The sequence below is a fragment of the Neltuma alba genome, unplaced genomic scaffold (assembly GCF_004799145.2).
Source record: "Neltuma alba isolate B1F8T4 unplaced genomic scaffold, ASM479914v2 tig00003187_pilon, whole genome shotgun sequence".
In the NCBI taxonomy this organism is placed as follows: Eukaryota; Viridiplantae; Streptophyta; class Magnoliopsida; order Fabales; family Fabaceae; genus Neltuma; species Neltuma alba.
In genome coordinates this window covers 92,463-114,024 of record NW_021633178.1, presented here as the reverse complement: position 1 = coordinate 114,024, position 21,562 = coordinate 92,463, and the positions used below count along the sequence as shown (strand labels likewise).

The following is a 21,562-nucleotide window of genomic DNA, read 5'->3' as shown; positions in this document are numbered from 1 at the left end:
TTAACGCTTTTAAAATTCTTAATAAATCTATTCTTCAGCGTAATCCTTCCTTAATCCTAACAATTTTTTTAAAATGTAATCATCATTTTTTGGCCACGAAATAAAATATACATCAAGCATCAAAGAGTGAGTGGAGAACCTGCGTGGCCCAATTATCCGAATTAGATGCCAATACGTTTCTTCGCTCGCTCGATCGATCTCCAGACTCAACTGCGGGAATATTCCACTAGAGATAGGCGCACGATTTTGCTAACAGTAGCCCAAGCGGACAGCCAAATCCAAACTAACAATATAGAGCTCGTCGCTCCTTTTGAGCATATCTAATGGGGATCTCCACATGAAACTGGATATGTTCTTCAAGAATCACATTAAGAATCCAACTCGCCTGATTCTATTCATTTTTGTCTTCCTTCTATTCCCATGGTCGCCTTTTTAGACCGGAACAAGTTTGCCTTTTGGACACAAAACGATGTAGACAAAAGAGAATCCCCGCTGGAATCATGCCCAGATCAGATCATGAATTGCCCATTCCAAATTACAATGATACTAGTCAAAACAACAGGACATTTTGAGTCGCACTAGGAATAGGAGCAGTATGCAGCTTACTAGTATATAAATATAACTGCGTGCACCATCATTAACAGTTTTGTCCTTTTCTTTCTTCTTCACAAGGGTTTGCCGGTGATAGAGGATGAACACTGAAAGGGACTCCTAAGCTATTATAGTGGTCCGGTGAACATAGCTGAAATTGGGTGAAGGATTGGAGTAGCCACTGGCCATATCTAAAGAAAGGTTCATAATGGACAAAGGAGATGAATCTCTCTCGTTGAATACATCTAGCCACGCATGCTCTGTGATGGACATGGGCTCGTGTCACTGTCATGCAATAATCATGAAAAAGGTTAGCGGATTGCTAGACCACATAGTTCACGTTTCCGTAATTACTAGTCTGATTTGTATCTGGCGCGGCAGCTATTATTCAGAATAATGGTCGCGAAATCAAGTTACTTTATTTTCACCCAATCCATGCAGGGCACTGAATTTGAAGTAAATCTCATAGTCCCGAACAGAAATACTCAACAAGGTTTTGCTTCAGTGTTTTACACACTGGCCAAAAGAAGCAGCATATTTCCCAGGTTCTCAGCATTTTCAGAGGCAAGGGAGACACTCTAAGAAGAGGCAATGAGAAGACGACGATAGTGGGGAATGAATCCTACTGAAACTAGGAATCAGCAGTTAAAAAACTAACTGAATTCTCATTCTTCCTTGGGTACTCATTATCACAGGAAGTTAACAAAAAAATCCTACTAGACCAAGTTAAGACTTACGAAAAATTTTTAACCTGCACCTTAATCTAATCATTGAGGCATGTTGAAACCCCGAGAAGCTACATTAACTCTTCATGCTAAGGACGTAAGACCTAACTATAACCCCTGCCCCATTGAAGGACTGCAGAAGTTCAGTCATAGCAGCCGCAGTATAGAAACTTACAATCAAATTGCATAGGTCGACTGTAACTTCCAGTGCTCCTTAGATTGCTTCAACATCAGAACTCTCTCATCAGCTAGCCTCTCCTTCCAATATTCTCTGCACCTGGAAAATTTTTGGAGCTAGATGTTGGTAATATTTGCACAAAACACAAAGCGTGCTGGCAACCATTCGCAAGCAGTTATTACCTTGTTTTTAAGAGAAGATCTAGCTCTAACATGTGCACTGCCTTAGAATATACTCCGACCTGCATAAGGAAGAACAGAAGATTATAAACTTTAAAATCAAACGTCATTTTTTAGAACTTTGAGCGGATGCTAAAATAAATGTTTACATTCTAGCAAAATTATAGCCATAAAAGACTATGAAAGGTTATCCAGAAAATCAGTCAAGTGCAGAGCATGCTCATCTAGAGAGAGAATTTATCATAAGTGACTTGATGCTAGAATGGTGCTTTACCTTGTTAGCACTTTTGTCAATGATACTTAGTAAATCTTGTTATTAAACCCCAGAAAGCTTTTTTTTTTTTTTGTTGGGAAAAAAATAACAATTTTTCAAGCTGAAGCTTTGCAAATTTAACGAGGCAATGAAAAGAGTTAGCTTTTTCCCCCCTCCATTTCGAAGGAAAAACAATGGTACTTTTTTAATACAAAATACACACCTTTCTGCATATAGGACACTTTGACTCTGGGCCTGCAGCTTTAAGACCTTGGAAAATCATCAAAGAAGCAGCCGAGCAAGCACAAGACTTGCAGAAGAGATGACCGCATCTCAGTGCATATGGATTGAAAACAAAATCCTAAAATTATCATAATCAACGCTTGTAAGATAGACTGACAGTGACGCATAAAATGTCCCTTTTTCTTACTTGAGAATTCAATAGAACCTTACCAGGCAAATTGCACAGGTCAGATCATACTCGAGCCTTGTAGAATCTGGAAGAACCAATGTCATTGCAGCTTCAGTCACGTTAAGATTACATGAAAAGTGACCATAAACACCATTCAGTTCCCTAGCATCAGACTGATTAGAATTTATATAAAAAGCACCCAATTCAATTAGCCAAGGAGAGTGTAACAGTTCAATGTGTTCTGCATGCATCCTGGATTTGAAATTTCCCCCGTTCACAGAGCTATGTACCTAGAGTAGAATACGAGAGAAGGGTGGCGAACGTGAGGACATTAGAACCATGTAATGAAAATGTAAGGAAAACTAATACAATTAAGTGGCTACCGTCTCATCTATTGCGTACTTTATCATATTTCTTAAGTATTTTTCTCAGGGCAATAGCGTTCATTGCAATGTACTCAATTAAAACCCTCCCTTCTTGTGCCAAGGCTTGATTATCATTTTTAAAGCATTTACGCAAGCTCACAACATATCTCTGAATTCCTGTTGCAACATGAAGATGAAGGAGACGCCTGACTCGTGAATTGAAATATTTTGCTATATCTGATGCTTCCTTTATCAATTCGGAGAAGAACATTTGATCACACACTGCAAGTTGTTGAGTAAAAAATAACGTTATCGTTAAGTAGTAAATGACTTTTTAATTGGAATGGAAAATAACCAGTTAGTGCTGAAAGGAATTAATGATTCAAAATCAGAAGCGACCATAAAAAGGTCAAAGTCTCAAGAGGCATCGGTGACAAATTCTTAGCTAACACAAGCTCCAATCAAATTGAAAAGCATAAGGAGCATACTCAAACATAAAGTAGATCGGGAAAAACACAAAATTTCACGTAGTAGCAACACCAAGCCACCAAACAACTTATTCATGCAATCAATTGGAAAACGCCGAGGATTCAAACACATTGTCATAAACAGGGGAAAGACATAAATTGAAGGTGACATAAGACTCCAAAGTTAAAGAAATTAGGGATTGAGTAAGTAAATTTTGGATTAAAGGTTATTGGAAATCTTCCATGAGAATCTTCGACCGCTAAATCAGAGAGTTTTTCTTCCCATCCCATCTTCAATCAGGATTACTCGAATTAATTCCTTGCTTCATCTCTATGTTCTTTAACTACCACCAATCATTTTTGAATTCCACATCTCCAGCATATTATTTTTCCTAGATTAATAGCGCTATTGAAATCAAACACAGGTATGAACGAAAGCACTAACACGGGCATGCTTGACATTGGCATTGCTGGCTTTTAGGAAGCTCGGAATAGGCAGAACTATTCAATCGTGTACAACTCTGGCAGCTCTTAAGCACTTTCTTTAGCCTCTTATATTCAATATGGACGCATTTCTTGTCCAACATCCACTCCCGCTCTTCCTGCAAGTACTCTGTAAATGCCTCTCCGAATTTCATTCTTCGTTTTCGTCGATTTCCCAACCCTAAAGAAACCCTGCACAGAGGGGGAAAAAATCAGTTCAAGGACAGAAAAATTCCCACATTTATATATGACTGAACATGACTAATTTTACATTATACTTTCCCCAGAGGGGGGAGCGCGGGAATTGCGTGTTTATGCGTAAGGCGTAGGACTTCCGTTTGACTGATGTGAAGGAAAAAAAGGCGGGAGGAGAAAGTAGCATACGTGCTGAAGAATCAGGATGGTCACCGATAGATGGTTAAGTACACGCCTGAAGCAACCGTGTCGGGAAAAACAAATGGCGGTTAGTTTTGTTTGATTATACGGATACCTGAAGAAATGAGGGCTCCAGACAGTGGTCCCAGCATGAGATGGTGGGAAACAAGGAATCACCCAAGGGGAGATTACTTTCTTTCGGCCAGATTACGAGGAACAGAATTTTTTAAATTAATGTTTGCATTTTTTTTTGGGGACGTACAGTGTTTACATTTACACATATTAGAAAAGATTTTCATTTTAATGCAGATTATTAACAAAGATATCTTAAAAAAATAATATATACTCATTATAAATAATTAATTTAATTAATTTTTTGACTTTACTAAATTATGTGATCTCTTTAAAATATGTATTCCTATATTATTTTTTTTAACTAGATTGTATATCAATTTATAAGTTAAAAAATTAATTTGATAACAAATAAAAATATAAAAGGCAAAATAGATTAATTACAACACAATAATTTAATTAAAAATCACATGAAATTATGACAAGTGAATATAGATCTAATTGGAACCCAGAAAATTATAACAACATGACAAAAACTACACCAGTCTGGAGAAAACATAGATGGCTGCACATTAATTTTCCCTGAACTTTTTTTTTTTTGGACGGAAAATTTTCCCTGAATTTGAAATCTAAACTTCCGGGCCATGGAGAGCAGCAAAACGGGATGAAGAAAAAAAGTGATTGTTATGCGAGAAACGTACTTCAGTTTTCACTTTTCACCATCACGACGAAGGGAATACATATACAACTGGTGTTGGTCTTTTATTTATGCCGCGATATCGGGACTGGCAATCGCGTATAGCTTCTTTTGCTCAGTCTCAAAGCGTTTGTCCTCAAACGTGGCAGTTGCAATTGCCAATTTTGAGCTGTCTTTGCTCTCATTCGACACGTCCTGCTTAGGGGAAGAGTGAATATGGAATCTCATCGCCTCGCAATTATCTACTCTCCCATCACCTTTTCACAAGCATTCAACAGCTTATCGCGGCTATTTGGATTTGTATGACGTGCATGCGAAGTTTCTAATTCCACAGGGAGCTCAATTTCGCTTAAATCCAGAGTAGAACGAGTTTATCAAAAACCACTGATCCAGTAAAGTATTGGCATTGAGAAGAAATGGGGCAAGACTTAGCTCCCCCTCTCCTGGAATCTCTGCTTCCTGGAACAGGTTCGAAGCTTCTAACACTGGGAAACATCATAGTCTCCGTTGTTGGCACTGGGGTGCTGGGTTTGCCCTTCGCTTTTCGAATCGCTGGCTGGCTTGCTGGCTCACTCGGAGTTACGATGGTCGGCTTAACCACCTACTATTGCATGCTTCTTCTTGTTAGTAATCTCCACTTATCTCTCTCTCTGTTTTTCTTAAAAAAATGGTTGAGCATGGACATAAATTTATGACAAAAAAACTGTTTCGCCTACTTCAATTTCAAACTGGACGATTCCGTTACCAAAAGAGAAAAAGGACTGTGTCACTGTAAGAACCTGTATTAAAATCGGGGGATGAGACTTTTATTTAATACTTTGCTGTTTTGACAATCCTTCAAACAGGTTCTGTGCAGACAGAAGCTTGCATCAGAAGGATCATTAGCGGAAGCAAAAACGTATGGGGACTTGGGTTATAGAACCTTAGGAATCACAGGTCGCCATCTAACAGAAACATTAATTTTGTTTTCACAATGCGGAGGAGCAATAGCATATATATTGTTCATTGGGCAAGACCTCCAGTCTGTATTCCAAGACAATGGATTCACTTTCACGTCCCACGCATTCTTTTTAGTACCAATTGAAGTTGGATTGTCATCGATAAGGAGCTTATCCGCTTTAGCACCTTCAAGCATTTTTGCTGATGTTTGCAATGTTCTGGCAATGGGAATTGTTGTAAAGGAAGATATAGGACAGACAATGACGGGTAAATTTTCATTTGAACAAAGGACGACAATTACATCAGACATTAAGAAGTTGCCATTTGCAGGAGGCATGGCAGTTTTTTGCTTTGAGGGGTTCGCGCTGACTCTGGCCTTAGAGAGTTCTATGCAGGATAGAGCTGAATTCCCCAGATTACTGGCCCTGGCTTTTTGTGGGGTAACATTCTTGTACGTTCTTTTCGGGTTCTGTGGTTACATGGCATATGGCGATGAAACTAGAGATATTGTGACCCTCAATCTCCAAAGAACTTGGACATCTAGCACAGTAAAGGTAATGTATCTTCTTTATTTTGTGCTTGCATGTCCCTGCTTAACATTGGCTGATTAAGAATTCACAGAATTTCAAGTCAGAATTAGAAAGCGTAGGAGAAAGCCAGCCTGCGTGTATGTTGCCTTCGGCTTACCTTTTATTTTTTCTTATAATTTGGTGGCAGGTAGGATTATGCTTAGGACTGGTGTTCACATTCCCTATCATGGTTCACCCAGTTAATGAGATCGTGGAAGGATGGCTCAAAAGGTTCAAATGGTTTAAGTATTTACACGCTGACGATAACGATTCAACAAGATTGGGAAGAATTGGGACGTACGTCAACCGCGCAATTTTGGTTACCGGGTTGGTCGTCATGGCTTCGCGCGTGCCAGCGTTTGGTGAATTTGCCTCACTGGTAGGAAGTAGTGTAAGTGTATTGATCTCCTTTGTTTTGCCAGCCACATTTCACCTGAAATTATTTGGCTCTTCCCTCCATATGTGGCAAAAGGCCTTGGATTTTGTTTTAGTGTTCGTTGGTTCAGTTTTTGCGGTATATGGCACCTACAGCGCCATAGTTGGAGTTTGAATGTGTATATAACCTGCTCAGTTGAAGACTTTCTTTTTCAAGAAGCATAAAGAATGTTTATAATTTTTATTTGCTTACAAGGATTGAGGTGGAAATATAAAGTTTGAAAGAATCAAATCAATTTGAAAAAAATTTGTGAATTATTCTTTTTGGCACTACTTACAACCATTTAATATCTTCAACTCAGATGAAGACTATTCTTTTGTTGACTTGCCAATATTTGTGTTGGATAAAGAGAAAATACGAAACAAAGCCTAGCTCAATTTTTACTGATAATTGTATTCCCAAAAAAATATTTTTAAATTATCATTTTGGAAGGAATGAATAAATGAGTTGTGTCAGCTAGAGACATGCCTAACATAAAATTTTCAATCTATAATCTAATCAAATTGAAAGAAATTTACAAATTATTCTATTTTGTACTACTGTATAACTATATAATATCTTTAACTTAGATAGAGATTATTCTTCTATTGACTCGTGAATATTTGTGTTGGATAAAAAGAAAATATGAAACAAAACAACATGACCTATTGTAGAATTTTCCATCTATAATCAAAGCAAATTAAAAGAAATTTGTAATTTATTTATTTATTTATTTTTTGTGCTACCGTACAATTATCGACTAGTCAAAATTCATAAAATTGAAATCTCGCGCCAGGTAGGGGTCGAACCTACGACTTTCTGCTTAGGAAACAGACGCTCTATCCACTGAGCTACAGGCGCCTTGTCATCAACGGTTTACCGTTGATAATTACTGAACTAGGGATTTTAATTCCCGCCTAATTTTCAATCCAAAATTCGAATGGCGAGTTTTGCAGAACTGGCTTCACTTTCTTTATCCTGCCTGAGGTCGGACTGACTCGCAAAGGAAAAGGACAATGTCGAAGGATCCAATTTCCAGCTTCTGCAGCACCTTAGCTTCCTTCTGCAACCACCTTCAATCCAGCTGCGATGCCCTCAAAGAGTCCCTCGATCGCCGACCCATTCCTCTTGGTGTCTTTCTCTGTCTTAGTCATGTTTGGTTGTTACGGAAAGTTGAAAGCAGTTAGTTTCGATAAGAATTTTCCTCTAATGTGTGACAGATTCTGCATCGTCGACCTTCGTACAATGCCTTAATCGCCGCATCTCGAGCGCAAGCAGCGACCTGGAGCTGCTTGATTCCATGTCTTTCGGCACTGTGTCTTTCGAGGAGCTCTTAGGTCACTGCAATGAACTATACAAGAAGAATCAAAGCGATCTATTTGAACTCGAAGAAAGTCTCAGAGGCTACGGCTATAATCCCAGTACTAAATTTACGTTTTCTAACTCCCATGTGAAAGTAGTTGCACTAATTGTAGTTATTCGTAGAAGTAATGCGAGACAGCTCGATATTTCCCTGGTTATTTATGATTTATGATCTGACACAAGCTTTTACGACACATTTTGATCATCTCACCTTTTTGTTTTGGTGTACGGGGGGCTTCAGTTCCTGATATCGATGATGAAGACGAAATTCATGATATATCGAGATCGAATGAGCTTTCAGGTTCCGAAGATGGCCTGCATAACTTGTCTTCAATCTCTGGAAATCTCTCTCGAGAGGATTGTAGATTCAAGAGTTTGGGAGAAGATGCTCTGCATCCTTTTGAACATTTTGTTGTTGTTGTTGTCCACCCCCATTTTACTGCATAAAATTCATAAATTTTAGTCGCTAGATGCGGAAGGCGCATTATGGAGATTTCAAAAGAAATGAGCTAATATGCTTTCGTGTTTTTTTTTATCGAAGTTGATGTGGAAGGGGAAAATTAGGCTTTTCCGTGGATGAAACACTGTGATTACCAATAATGGATGTTCACAATGAACGTTATTTGCATTTTATTGTTAAAGTATGATTCATTTTTGAACTTTTCGTCCATCCATTTTTGTATACATAATTTCATTTAGAAATTCTATGTCGAAGTCCTGAAAATATTACAGATAAAGTGATGCTACCATTAGTTTTGGTTGGTGTACTATGATGCTCGTTTGTGTTCCTTAATTCACTTCAGACTTGATGAATCTCTGAGCTTAAAAAAGCTTGGACTGTCAGATGCATGTTTAGCTACCTTAGCATGTGAAGGTTAGTACAAAGTAAATACCTCATGCTTCATAGGCTATAAGAATTTTAAACTTATAATCCATTGATTTTTTTTCCTCGTTAAATTTTTCCTTCTCGTGACATTTTTGGCTGTATGTTTTGCCTTTATGGTAAACCTTATGCAGCTAACTATCCTTGAGACTAAACAAATTATTTGTATGTCACTAACACTGATCCCATTTTCAATCACTTACCCTTCTTGCCTCCTCTCATGCAGCTAATGGAACTTCAAAAGAAGTAAAGATGTAAGTTAAATGTGTGGATGTCATTCGCCCTAAGTGGGATTTTTTGCATTTTTGTCGACATTTCTACATTGTTTTCATTTCCTAGGCTCAGTATGACCGAAGGACAAGAACTTAAGAGTGTGTCATCCGAAGAAAGGATGTGCTTGTCCCACGGTAATTGAAGCTATCTTTCTGCTGATTTTATCAGCTCTAGTCTGTGAAGATTTATTATTTATTTTCAAAAAAAAAAAATTCAGAGGCCAAGACGAGGAACAAAGAGTCAGCTGAAGCTCCATGTCCCGAGTTAAAGATAATGAAGAACGAATTTGAAAGTCTACCTGGCTATATGAAGGGTCTAGCATCGTGGGAGGTATGTGGACCTTCGTGATTTTCTCCATGTTTAAGTCATGTTTACTTGGGATGCTAGTTCTTCACAATCATATCGATAGCGGATGTCAAGTGACGATTTTGTTTACATAAAATCAGAGCCCCATGTCTCGTTAATGCCAGTAAGTCTATATGCTACATAAATGTTATGAGTAGGCTGAACTTAACATTGTTACTCACGCAAAACCACAACTTAATTGTCCAAGGATATTCATCAGCTCTATTGGAAATGCTCTTGCTTCAAATTTTACATGCGGAAAATTGTCTATATTATACTAAGGTTATGCATTGTCTAATATAGCATATTAAATTTGGGGGCAATAGACTTCACAATTTTACGCGTTTGGAAGCTGTTGTCCTATCTGATAATAGTCTATTTGTTCCTTGTGCAATTTGACCTTTCAGGATCTACTTGCGGCTGTTGATAAGATCAATTCAAGCCTAAACAAGAAGACCAAAGGATGCAGCTTCTTCCGTCAAGATGAAATCCCTTCTTTTAATTTAGGTACCCATATTCTTCTAAAATCGTTCTTTCGTATTGTTTCTATGATTTAATGTGTGTGTGTGTGTGTTCATATATTCATATAGAGTATAAAATCTATACAAAACCACATATTTCGTAACTTATGAACAATGCAACTCTGTTGGCAAAAAAAAAAAAAAAACAGAACAATGCAACTCGTTTCGAGCTTTGAGTAAGACACGTAAGTCACGTTTTAGTTATTGCATGATGACACTTCAATGCATATTGGTATTAGATGAAATTTAATTTGCGGTTTGTCTTTTATTCCCATTTTAAGCATTTCCTTTTGACCATTTTAAAAGGTCCATTTCACCTGAAATTGGGAACTAATATGCTAAACTCATCTGCCTCCCTGCAAGCCGAAGAAACACTAGCTTGCGCTAGACGAGCAGCCTTCTTACTTGGAATCAGTTTAAGCTAGTAATATTTTTATTGATAGTATCTTACAGAAATAGATATATCTTCCTCTTTATGTTTTGGGTTTTCAGGGCCTAAAGCAAGATCATATTTGCTGCTTTTAGTTCGCATGAACCGTTTGATTGTGGAGACGATTGATGGTGTGTTATCATACAGAGTGTTGTAGAATAAGATCAAATGGAGAACCCTATATGGTGCACCAAATAGAATAAGTTGTTCTTTTGGGTTTGGATATACCAGCATTTCTTTTGGCTGTGTTATCATCCAGTGTAATTTTCTTCTACTTCTGTGTGGGAGTTGGATATACAGTGCCCACACCACCCTGAATTTTTTTTTAAAAAGTCCTACTGTACATTCCGATGAGTGTATTACTTTTTTTTTTTCGGGTCATCTTTAGTTTAAATTTAACAATTCAAATTATTAGTGTAATAAGTGTCTGGTTCGTTTTGTGAACATATTTTGTGCAAAAGGGGAGAAAAAAACGCTTTGCTGTTACCCTAGTGTCTAATTCCAATTTTCTTTCATGGGAACCTTCCCTGTGGGAAAGCAACTCTCTCCTTCATGAGAGGCAAACAGTACCCATGAGATGGGTCAGCTGGCTGTTATAATGGCCGCGTGGCAAATCATTTGCGGAATTGACCGTGTTGTTTGTTTTTTTTTTTTGTGCAGTTAATACCTTAATTCTGATGAAGATGAAAATCAAACCATGATTTTAAAAATGATTTTAAGGTATACAAAGTAAATATGTGGAGAAGTTTATCTGGATTTATAAAAAAATTTTCTGAAAAGTATTTTTATGTGATGTCAAACACTCCCGAATTCTCAAAACCCAATTCTCATAATATTTGTTGTTGTGCAAAAACACTTGAAATGGTCTATCATTAGTAAATGACACTAGGCTGACTTTGGCCCATTTGATTGTTTTTACAATGTGGAAATACCCACCGGGAAAAAAGTGGAAATCTTCTGTTTGGGTTTGATTATTCCAGGTCCGTATCATTTTAATTTTATCAAATGTCTTCGAAGGGACATTTGATTTATACTAGGTGGGCCAAGGATTTTGGGCTATTTAAATCAAATTTTTTCTTCCATTTCAAAATTTCTTAATAAGACAATAGTACCATTTGCTAATCTGAAACGGTAGGGGGCTCCCCTATCTGACTATCCCTGCTCTTGTACTTTTGTAATGGACTTGGTCGGGAGGACTCTAAAATAGTTCTTTATTATTATTTTTTGACTGAAAACTGTATACTATATTAACGAAAACAACAGATTACAATGCAAAAATGCTGAAAAACAAAGAAAAGCGAAGCTCGATGATATTCAACAGATTTGTTTTGACTGAAAACCGTGTACCATCTTGGTGTGATGTATCCTCTAATCTATTACTCTTTTGATCTTTAATATGGGACTTAATTGTTAAGTTAATTTTAATTCTAAATATAAGATTTATTTTTCATATTTATCAATTTTTTTCTAAATTATTCTTATGAATATTTCTTCAATCATAATCAAGAAAATAAGGAAAGGAGAATATTAAGAAAGATAATTATAGTGTTTTAGGAAAAATATACTTCTCTGGTTCTAAATATAAGACATCTTTTGTAGTGTAATTGGTCTTATATTTAGGATTAGAATAGTATCATATTTTTTATAATTAACCAACTTACTCAACTTTTTTTAAGGAAAAATATACTTCTTCGGTTCTAAATATAAAACCTTTTTTGTAGTGTAATTAGTCTTATATTTAGTATCAGAGTAGTATTATAGTTATTATAATTAACTAACTTATCTAATTTTCTTAATCTAATCAAATTAGTTAAATAGATTTTATATTAAAAACCGAAGAGTATTATATTTTATCTTAGACAAAAAGAAATAATTCCAATGTTCTTACTGATATTCAATTAAATGGGAGTGTATTACGACACCCAACAATCAAGCTAATACCTTTTGGGCTATTAGATCGAATCCGATTTAAACTTGGTTATGTCTATACCATATATCTTATCATATTATTTTTCTTAATAATTCTCTTAGAAAGGATCATATTATAATATCATGACTTCAACTTCTAAGTTTTTAAATTTTAAAATGAATTTTTTACCTTATGGAAAAATTACGGATTCCAATTAATTTAAAAGGAACCCATTTTGAATAATGATGATTATATGTTTTTAGCTGACAGATAGAATTATTTTTCATATGTTTAATATTAATATATTATTTTAAAGTTATTTTCAGGTTGGGCAAAACCCAGCCCAGCTCGATGTGTTGGCTGAGCATCGAGCTAGGGATGAAACCTAAACGAAGCCGCGCACATCGCTAAATCTCAATTAGACCTGATAATCATGGCTCTACTAAATCATGACCGCATGTTGAGCCATAAAATCAAACCCGAGGGCCATCTGCTATATATACGCGAAATGTGCCGATTTGAAACGAAGCTAAAGCTATATCCATTGAAATGCGAACGATTCAGCCCAACTTTGGACCTCTTTCTGTCACTTTATTTCGCATCACATGGAAGTATCTCGATCTTCAGCTTCATTACTTGCACCAACGGTCTAAAATTGAGATAAGGGCCTGAACTGAGTCAAAGCTTTCAAAAGATCATCGCAACCGTCCGTGACTCATATAAGAGGGATCATGTCAGTGATGGGTGAAGAGCTCCGGACACAGATTGACATGAATTTAGCTACAACTTTTCACTTGCGCAACATTCTTCTAGACACATTTTCCATCTGTTAGTGTTGTGGGCATTAGTACATGCTATGCTGTTACAGATGTTCAACTATGCTGATTGATGTCAGAATTAAATGGCACTCAGCAAGCTGTAATGGTCCGAGACCATAGCATGACATTATTAGAACACACGAAGACAGTGCGGGAACGGAGCTCTCATATGGGTCTTCAGGAATCAAGCACAAGCTCGCATGCAAGTTTTAACTCTGTAGATGCAATTATCCAGGCAAAAGAATTTTATGGAGGGGTAAAAGAAAGGAAGGAATAAGCAAGCATGAAGAATCCCAGACACCACAGAAGTAGCAAACTCAGACCTGCTGGCTCATAAGTATTTCTACTGCGACGTTAAGATCCCCATCCGCAGCTGCCAGGGCGACTTCCACCTGTGTCTGAAAGCAACCCAAGACCAAGACATTAAAAATCACAACCAAGCTGCAAGTCACAAATCCAAATTCGATGCATGCACTTTGGATACCATCTCTTATGATGGCTGCTAATTTATCAACATCTTAGATACCGAATAATACCTCATCAGTCCCCCAACTCATTAAAGAAGCAATAATATTTATGTTCAAAGGTTAATCGCTTATATAAGAGATCAAAAAAGTGCAGGTGTCATGAGCCGGAGAATCAGAATTCAGAATAGCAAGGTATAAACTATTTCATCCACATTTCTTCATGCTCAGGAAAAAAATTACTCTTAGCATTACCCTATCAAAGCCCATTGATACAAGCTTTTTTATCTCCTCATCAGAAGCTACCGCACCCTGCATTTAGATCAATTAAAAGTAACAAAACATTAAAAATCCAGATGAACCAGAAGAAAACAAGAAAATTACAGAATATACAGAAACCTGGTCCTGTGGTACACCGACAGCTGCTGTTGCTACATTATTCGAACCTGCCTGCCTAAATGGAAAATGAAAATATAAAAGTGGTCATCATTCATAGCTTGAACTATGGCTCTGAATAATCACAAGAATATGTTGCTGTGCAGTTAGGCTTTTAATGTCATAATACCTAAGTATTTGGTATAGGCTTGGATTTTTCTTTTTTAACCCAGTGGAAGTGGACAGAAAAGAATGCATGCTGAATATATCAAAAAATTGGTATCTTGCTTACATTTAAACAACCAGTTGCCAAACAGGACAATTTGGTAAAAACTGCAAAGCAGAACTCTATCACCGCTACAGGTAAAAAAATTCCTCACTCAGCATGGAAGTGAAGAGGATAACCTGATAAGATCGTGTACATCTATGACATCACTTAATCAAATAAATACCACAACAATCTCATATTTTAACGCTCACTAATAATCTATGCAACAAACCGAAAGCATTTGGGTTCCAAGAAATGCTTCATCCACATTAAGAGAAAAACAAAATTGTGATTCAATTACAGAAATTTATTATAAGAAAACAGTGCAAGTTGTCAAATATGCACAAAACCATTTTTCTCATACCTTCCATCTGATATTTGTTGAGCAGTACCGAGAGTTGATAAGTCTAATGGGTGGCCCAAATTGTTATTGTCCAGGAGTCTAGCTTGCAGATTTGAATCTGAACTAACAGCAGAAGCCTGTTGACCTTGACCAGAACCAAGGGTCCTTCCCCTCCCAGGGAACCTGTAATCTTGTACTGGCTGCTAAAATTACATGGTATAATCAGATAGATAGAAGACCTCCATGAATGACAGAAACTTGAACAACTGAACAATGACTTGCATAGAAGAAAAGTAAAATTTGATCTTCCAAGTCTCCACTTCAATAGGACATAAACCCAATTTGATCTTACATATGTATGAACTAATGATGTTAACGTTGAATCTCACACATGTAAATCAGATTAAAAGCTAGCAAGTTTTTCAGTTTTCAGCAAAAGATTATTCCAATTATTGCATTCTTCCCACATCAAATAATTTAAAAGCTTGCCAGCTGCATAAATATGAAGAGGCAGCATACTGAATAAATAAACATGTCAGAAGAGGAAACAACTGAGTAACGAAATGAATTGAAAAAGAGAACATGACGTAAGCCAAAATATCAAATGCAACAAAAGGCCTGCGAATAAGGATTCCCTATGATGAAAGAGCACTATGCACATGAATAAATTAAACATCCATTGCACGTCGTTCACTTGACAAGCAGAGAGACCAACTGAGTAACACTAACTAACAAATTAAAAAATCATCACAATTCAAAACAGAAAATGATCGCATCAAGAGGTCTATGTAGAAGCTCAATTTACAGTCTCACACAATATATGTGCTTTGTGTTTTTAAATATTAAGCAAGAGAAAAAACCATGATTGCACTCACAAACAAACAAAATTTTGAGAGTTTACCAAAGGGTAGCCTAAAGAGATGAGATGACTGCCATACCTGAGTGGAAACTTCTCTTTGTGGCATCACCGATGACAGGTTTCCCCATAAATTTCCAGAAAAAAATCCACTACTGCATGAAAAAACTGTATCAGTAAACATCCAGAGTTGCTGGCAAGGTTTGGTTTGAAAACTACATAGTACCTAGATGTTGAATTTTCACTTGATTGCGTAGGGATGTAACCTGAAGAGTTTCCACCAGTGCAAACAATAAATTTAGGCCGCCTCACACATGATGACTGAAAGTCACAAGGACACATATGATTGATTAAGGTAAGGTCCACACTCAATAATTGTTTACAAGCATGAAGTGATATGCAATAGCTGGCCATTATTTCACTTCACAATTAAAAGAAGTCACCAACATATGATAAATAATATTTTTATTAGTGTTCCGGTTGATCATATAACTACCAAAGCCAGTTGAACAAAGATACTTACAAGCAAAGAGGAGGTTTCAATAGCAGAATAAAATGACGTCCCGGGTAAGAGGAAATTAAACAAACCGTATGTATCTGAAAATAAGAATAGCAATATATGACCTCGGATTAATTACCCATACCATTGGCAAGAACTGAAATATAAGCAAAAAGAGCAAAAACTGACAAGCAAACCCAGATAAAATGCCACAAAGGTGTCCAAGTAGAGAGACATTTGACATGAGAAGCTGGAACACTACCAACAAAATGAATGCATACCTGAAACATGAGAAGTTCAGCGACCATTTAAAGGGGTTACAAAGATGGTTAGAAATCATATAAACTTACACTCACCACTTTGCAGGCACATTAAAGAGTCCAAAGACACTGCAGAATGAATAGTAAAAGTTATTAGATAAGTGAAACCATAAAAATTCACCGTACATAGCATAAAGCAACTAGAAGACAGAATCCTGGTCTTTATTATAAAACAGCTGCAGAAAGTCCTTGCAGCATCAATTGTCAACTGATCGGTGAAGTTTCCAGGAATCAATATAAGTACAACATGAATACTTTAATTAATCTAGAGTGTTATCTTACAACAATCTTAAAAAATGTCAATAACCATCATCTCAAGCATTTTAAAGTCTCTTCTAATAATCATAGAGCAGCAGCATTATATAGTTATAACTTTATAAACATAGAATTGAACACAAACAAACCTTCTAGATTGAACTCCACTCAAGCTTGTCTCTATGACAATCATTGAAAATAGAACTCCAGAGAAGCCTATTGCGCACTCATTCATGAAGTACTCATATGAATTAATAGGATTGTGTGCCGCCAGTAATGCTATGAGAACATGAAATATAGCATTACTAGTTGCTAACAACAAAATCACATATAGCAAGCGAACTGAGCCCATGATCCTCTCCATCTCAGAGCCCAATGGAACTAAAGCCATCATATTGAAGAGAACATGAAGAAGTGAACTATGAAAAAGAATGGAGGTATAAATCCTGTAAACTGCAAGAGAAAACGTAATTTTGAGTCCGAGAAAAACCTGAAAGTCACATAAGATGAATGGAAAGAGCCGATTACAATGGAAAAGGGAAGAAAATCTGATAAACCTCTGCTCCCCACCCCCAAGCACAGAATATCAATTTAAGGGACTTAGATCATCTATCTAAAATGCTTTCCCATATACCTCTATCAAGATGAAAAGTCAAAAATTTATCCATGAAGTGCAGCCAAAAAAATGTCAAAACAAATAATTAGAAAGTCCCAAGGTAATGAAAAATTCCGAATTTGAATGTTGACGTTTTGCAGACAAAAATGAATATCCCTATCAGGAAAGAAGAACAACGGAATGCATTAGCCTGGATTAAGAAATGCTATTAAACGGTGTTATACAGTAAAAGCATTCAAAAATAAATTCTATACGCAGTCTAAAAGGATATTAGTTCAAGAAGGCATACCTTGGAACCGCGATACAATAGCAGATGGCAAAAAGCATATCTCAATGAAGGAATCATATCCAGTCAAAAGACAAACTAAGTAAATTATTCCGCAAACAACCACCACTGAAGAAGTGAGAAATGGGACGCTTCCCCACCACTGATTCAACCTAGCAGGCACGCCTGCCTGTGTAAAGAATGCCATTACGGTGAATTAATCAGACAATAAATGGAAGGGGAAGGAAGGAATTCAATTGCTATCTACCCATGCAACAGCAGCGGACAGTAGAACTTGTGAATCCCGAACAAAAATTAGTAGTTAATTAATAATTAAGCAAACTTCGGACTCGGATCCATAATTTCTTTCCTCCCTCGCACATTTTCGCGAGAAACAAGCAGGAAGTTAGGGTTTTCCCCCAATAATTCATTAGCGTTGAAAATTATCATAAGAAAGAACGCACGATCCAAGAATGCAAGAACTAAGGATTGAAGTGAGGATCCCATATATACCTCAGCAACTATATTGGGTCTCATAATTTTGGCTCTTGGCAAGGAACTTCCCACTTAAGCCGGCGGGGCTGCGCTCTGACAGATACAAATTTACAAAATCAGGCTTTAGATGTGGGATAGTTGGGGGTTGACTGTGTTACGGACTTCTGGAAAGGTTCAGATCTCAACTTACCACCCCACAGTTGGATGGGTCCCTCGTTGGTTGTGTACTAATCCGGGGAATTCGAGGACCGACGGACGTGGAAATTGAGAGCTGCACTAGGCTTCGTTACGGATATGTGTACGAGATTACAAAAGTATGGCATCATCTATTCATCCATGCTCTACTCGTGCGTGGGAGACGCATCTGCTCTTTGGCCGAGATTGCTTTTCTTGTCCGTCTGTATTCACAAGAGATCCCCGACATGTTTTAAAAGGAAGAATACAACTTTTGACCCTTCAAATTTAGGCTCAATTGGGTTTTGGTGTCCGAAATTTAAAACCGAAGTTATTAGTTCCTGGAATTTACTACATTACAAAATGTTAGTTTTTGAGAGTCATGTATAGTTACAGTTTGCTGAGATAGCACAAACAGTGTTAGCTATGATGATTTGGCTTCTAACTTGGCAACATGAGCTGATTAAGTGGCATGGGAGCTGGATATCTAATGTGGAAAATAATTTTTTTTTTTAAAAAGAAGGCAATGTTTAAAGAAAAAGGCAAATGACCTGTGTGTTGAAAAAAGACAGAGGACCCACATCAGATACTTGTGGGGGAGCAGAGGAAAACAACGGTGCATACGGAATAGAAGAAAGCAGTGGGAAAGGCGCTAGATCAAAGAGGACCCGCACCTGCCGACAAAGAGTGACGTGGCTGTCACCGAAATAGAAGTATTTCCGACAACAGTGGTGCGACAAAATCGAACCCACCGTTTGCTTCTTCATTGAAAGGTGAAGAAGTATTGTGTGTTTTATATATAGTTGATTAACCCATGTTTGAGAAAAATAAGGAGTCGGCTGGGGAAGAGGAAGGATGGGAATGGTGATTGATTTATCAATTACATGTTTGATTTAGAGTTGTTTGCTTTAGTTAGTCGTATAGTCGTTTATTGTTTTTGTTGTTTTCGTTAGATTTTAACCTATTTAACTGCTTCAATCTTTGATCCTCTTCAGTATTGTGTCTTCATGCATGCTCTGTTTTGGAGAAAACTAGTTTTTGAATTTATATTTTGGAGAAGATTAGTTCTTGGATATATATTGGAGAAAAAACTAAAAACAGCACATGCACGAAGACACAATACTGAATAGGATAAAAAACCTAAGTAGTTAAATAGGTTAAAATCTAACGAAAACAACAGAAACAATAAACGACTATACGGCTAACTAAAACAGATAACTCTAAATCAAATATGCAATTGATGGATCAATCACCATTTCCATCCTTCCCCTTCCCCAACTGACTCCTTACTTTTCTCAAACATGGATTAATCAACTATATACAAAACTTCTTCACCTTTCAACGAATGATTGAAGAAGTAAAGGTGGGTTCAATTTTGTTACACCACCATTGTTGGAAATGCTGATATCAGGATGATAGCCACGTCACTCTTTGCCGGCAGGTGTGGGTCTCTTTGACCTAGCGCATTTCCCATTGCTTTCTTCTATTCCATATGTGTCATCATTTTCCTCTGCTCCTCCACAAGTGTTTGATGTAAGTCTTTTGTCTTTTTTTAAACATGGGTCCTCTGCTTTTTCTTTAAACAGGTGCCATCTTTTTCTTTTTCTTTTTTTATTTTCCACATCAGATATCCAGCTCTTATGCCACTTAATCAGCTCATGTTGCCAAATCATCATAATTGACACCATTTGTGCCACCTCAGCAAGCTGTAACGGCACATGATTTACAGGGATTAACATTTTGTAATGGAGCAAATTCCAAGGACCAATACCTCTGGTCTTAAATTTTAGGGACCAAAACCTAAATGGGCCTAAATTTTGAGGGACCAAAAGTTGTATTTTCCCTGTTTTAATCATAAATTTTGTTAGTTCTCATTCAAAATTTAATAACTTTTTAATTTTATTTTTATTTGATATATATATTATATTTTATATAAATAAAATCAACACAATAATAAATAAAAGATAAAATTATACGTCCATATAAAAAAATTTTCACTTTTCTATACATAGGATAAAAAAAATTTTCTCTCTGCTTTATAAATTGGACCACAAGAATAATGCATTAAAGCATGCATATCTCTGGGTTAAAAAAAACATACGTGTCATTAGGTAAAAAAATAAATCAAAGGGAAAAACCTAAAGAAAATTATATTTATTAAAGACTTTTTAAATCCGAAAACCAACTATGGCACTTATAATGTTCTCTTAATTTTAGCTTTTTTATAAAATTTAATAATGTATGTTTAATTTTTTTAAAAAATAATCAGAATCTGAAAAAAAAATCTTTTTATTATTTTGGTAAAGTACTTTAAATAAATTATGAAAATAACTGGTTATAAAAATTTGTGAAAGTAATTAGACGCAATAAATGATAAATAATATCATATTAATGCAAAAATATGCAAAGATATAAAATTTAAAAATAACTACTATTCTTAATACAAGAGCTAATTGACAAATTTGAGTAAATTAAGAAAGTTTGTTAAAGTTAATTAGTTGTAATAAATAGATATTATCTTTTTAGAATACTTTTTTTAATCATGTATATTAATGAGAACTATTACTTTATAAAATCTTTAATATGTGTAACTATTACAAGGATTACTTTGGAAAAGAATGATAAATATGAGAGACAGATAAATCAGAGTCTTATATTTAGGATTAAATTGAAAGTCAAACTAGTTCTTATATTAAGAACCGAAGATAGTAATTATTAATTAGTTATTTTAGCTTAACTCTTATATTTTACAAAGATCTAATTCTAACATATAATTTGAGTTTATGTCACTCCTTAATATGAGAATTAGTTTGATTTTCAATTTGGTCTTAAATATAAATCCCAATCAACTTTGTTTTTCATATTTATCTTTTTTTTAAAAAAAATCTTATAGTAACAATAATTCTAACTGATATACTTGATGAGCAAGGTATTTTTAAAAAAATGATACCTATTTAGTATGAAGATTATGTTTTATACTCGTCTGTTAGTATATTTAAATTTCAACCGCACTATGATATAAAATCAATCAAAAAAACAAAATGACAAGAAACCCATCAAATTTTTTAAACAAAAAACTTGCTTCAATATGAATGATCAGTAAATTTTATATTTTGTATTTATTTACTTCAAAACACTGTTTAAAATTTTTAAAAATTAATCAGCCACACTGCTCTTCTTTGTTTTGGCCAGAAAACCGGACCACACAAGCTTTGAATATCGTCATAGATCATTTGTCATGCTCCGGCAACTCGCGTTAGATCATACTCTTCGGTTCTAAATATAAGACCTATTTTGTAATATAATTTATACTATAAAATAGATATTATACTACAAAATAAGTCTTATATTTAAAACTGGAGGAATAATCA

The 21,562-nt window shown here is 35.9% G+C and overlaps 4 protein-coding genes and 1 non-coding gene across 17 annotated transcripts; 2 read left to right on the top strand and 3 right to left on the bottom strand.

The window, feature by feature from the left end:
• Positions 1–359: 359 nt before the first annotated feature.
• Positions 360–4,111, bottom strand: LOC114740787 (probable E3 ubiquitin-protein ligase BAH1-like). Of its 3 annotated transcripts, XM_028929014.1 has the most exons (8): positions 3,925–4,003; positions 3,616–3,845; positions 2,741–2,985; positions 2,380–2,628; positions 2,150–2,287; positions 1,677–1,735; positions 1,492–1,593; positions 360–876 (listed from the first exon to the last, which is right to left on the bottom strand). In XM_028929014.1, coding segments are annotated over exons 1-7 (1,023 nt in total). In that variant the 5' UTR covers positions 3,927–4,003; the 3' UTR covers positions 360–876; positions 1,492–1,493. The 3 variants fall into 3 exon arrangements, with proteins under 3 accessions (XP_028784847.1, XP_028784848.1, XP_028784846.1); XM_028929015.1 differs by lacking the exons at positions 360–876; positions 3,925–4,003 and adding an exon at positions 4,038–4,111 and having other exon boundaries at positions 1,335–1,593; XM_028929013.1 differs by lacking the exon at positions 360–876 and having other exon boundaries at positions 1,335–1,593.
• A 1,102-nt stretch (positions 4,112–5,213) lies between these two features.
• On the top strand, positions 5,214–6,855 carry LOC114740819 (amino acid transporter ANT1-like). The gene is made up of 3 exons (XM_028929067.1): positions 5,214–5,420; positions 5,643–6,290; positions 6,454–6,855. Exons 1-3 carry the CDS (start codon positions 5,214–5,216, stop codon positions 6,853–6,855), a joined length of 1,257 nt encoding a protein of 418 aa, XP_028784900.1.
• A 653-nt stretch (positions 6,856–7,508) lies between these two features.
• On the bottom strand, positions 7,509–7,581 carry TRNAR-CCU (transfer RNA arginine (anticodon CCU)). Its single transcript has one exon. It is a non-coding gene; the product is annotated as a tRNA-Arg (tRNA).
• A 154-nt stretch (positions 7,582–7,735) lies between these two features.
• Positions 7,736–11,020, top strand: LOC114740789 (uncharacterized). 2 transcript variants are annotated; one of them, XM_028929018.1, is made up of 9 exons: positions 7,736–7,851; positions 7,941–8,141; positions 8,324–8,474; positions 8,886–8,956; positions 9,192–9,219; positions 9,311–9,372; positions 9,456–9,568; positions 9,991–10,090; positions 10,597–11,020. In XM_028929018.1, exons 1-9 carry the CDS (start codon positions 7,737–7,739, stop codon positions 10,689–10,691), a joined length of 936 nt encoding a protein of 311 aa, XP_028784851.1. In that variant the 5' UTR covers position 7,736; the 3' UTR covers positions 10,692–11,020. The 2 variants fall into 2 exon arrangements, with proteins under 2 accessions (XP_028784851.1, XP_028784850.1); XM_028929017.1 differs by having other exon boundaries at positions 9,305–9,372.
• A 2,073-nt stretch (positions 11,021–13,093) lies between these two features.
• Positions 13,094–18,440, bottom strand: LOC114740786 (rhomboid-like protein 15). Of its 10 annotated transcripts, none has more exons than XM_028929008.1 (14): positions 18,208–18,439; positions 18,036–18,110; positions 17,547–17,712; positions 16,791–17,094; positions 16,423–16,455; positions 16,256–16,347; positions 16,091–16,164; positions 15,794–15,888; positions 15,650–15,722; positions 14,733–14,914; positions 14,126–14,179; positions 13,981–14,032; positions 13,585–13,659; positions 13,094–13,476 (listed from the first exon to the last, which is right to left on the bottom strand). In XM_028929008.1, exons 2-14 carry the CDS (start codon positions 18,057–18,059, stop codon positions 13,471–13,473), a joined length of 1,230 nt encoding a protein of 409 aa, XP_028784841.1. In that variant the 5' UTR covers positions 18,060–18,110; positions 18,208–18,439; the 3' UTR covers positions 13,094–13,470. The 10 variants fall into 10 exon arrangements, 7 of the variants coding, with proteins under 7 accessions (XP_028784841.1, XP_028784840.1, XP_028784843.1 ...); XM_028929007.1 differs by having other exon boundaries at positions 13,981–14,037; positions 14,125–14,179; positions 15,650–15,719; XM_028929010.1 differs by having other exon boundaries at positions 13,981–14,037; positions 14,125–14,179; positions 14,733–14,911; positions 15,650–15,719.
• Positions 18,441–21,562: the final 3,122 nt, after the last annotated feature.

Bases quoted from the DNA above. Each gene is read 5' to 3' on its own strand.
- LOC114740787 (XM_028929014.1), bottom strand. The intron at 2,629-2,740 runs GTACGCAATAGA...ATTCTACTCTAG, and splicing joins TACTTAAGAAATATGATAAA to GTACATAGCTCTGTGAACGG. The intron at 1,736-2,149 runs GTGTGTATTTTG...TTCCTTATGCAG, and splicing joins AGTGTCCTATATGCAGAAAG to GTCGGAGTATATTCTAAGGC.
- LOC114740819 (XM_028929067.1), top strand. From the start codon at position 5,214: ATGGGGCAAGACTTAGCTCCCCCTCTCCTGGAATCTCTGCTTCCTGGA. The intron at 5,421-5,642 runs GTTAGTAATCTC...TCCTTCAAACAG, and splicing joins ACTATTGCATGCTTCTTCTT to GTTCTGTGCAGACAGAAGCT. The intron at 6,291-6,453 runs GTAATGTATCTT...ATTTGGTGGCAG, and splicing joins GGACATCTAGCACAGTAAAG to GTAGGATTATGCTTAGGACT.
- LOC114740789 (XM_028929017.1), top strand. From the start codon at position 7,737: ATGTCGAAGGATCCAATTTCCAGCTTCTGCAGCACCTTAGCTTCCTTC. The intron at 8,475-8,885 runs GCATCCTTTTGA...AATTCACTTCAG, and splicing joins AGTTTGGGAGAAGATGCTCT to ACTTGATGAATCTCTGAGCT. The intron at 9,373-9,455 runs GTAATTGAAGCT...AAAAAAATTCAG, and splicing joins AAGGATGTGCTTGTCCCACG to AGGCCAAGACGAGGAACAAA.
- LOC114740786 (XM_028929005.1), bottom strand. From the start codon at position 18,059: ATGAGACCCAATATAGTTGCTGAG. The intron at 16,348-16,422 runs GTGAGTGTAAGT...CTCATGTTTCAG, and splicing joins TTTAATGTGCCTGCAAAGTG to GTATGCATTCATTTTGTTGG. The intron at 13,660-13,980 runs GTAATGCTAAGA...GGTTGCTTTCAG, and splicing joins TATCAATGGGCTTTGATAGG to ACACAGGTGGAAGTCGCCCT.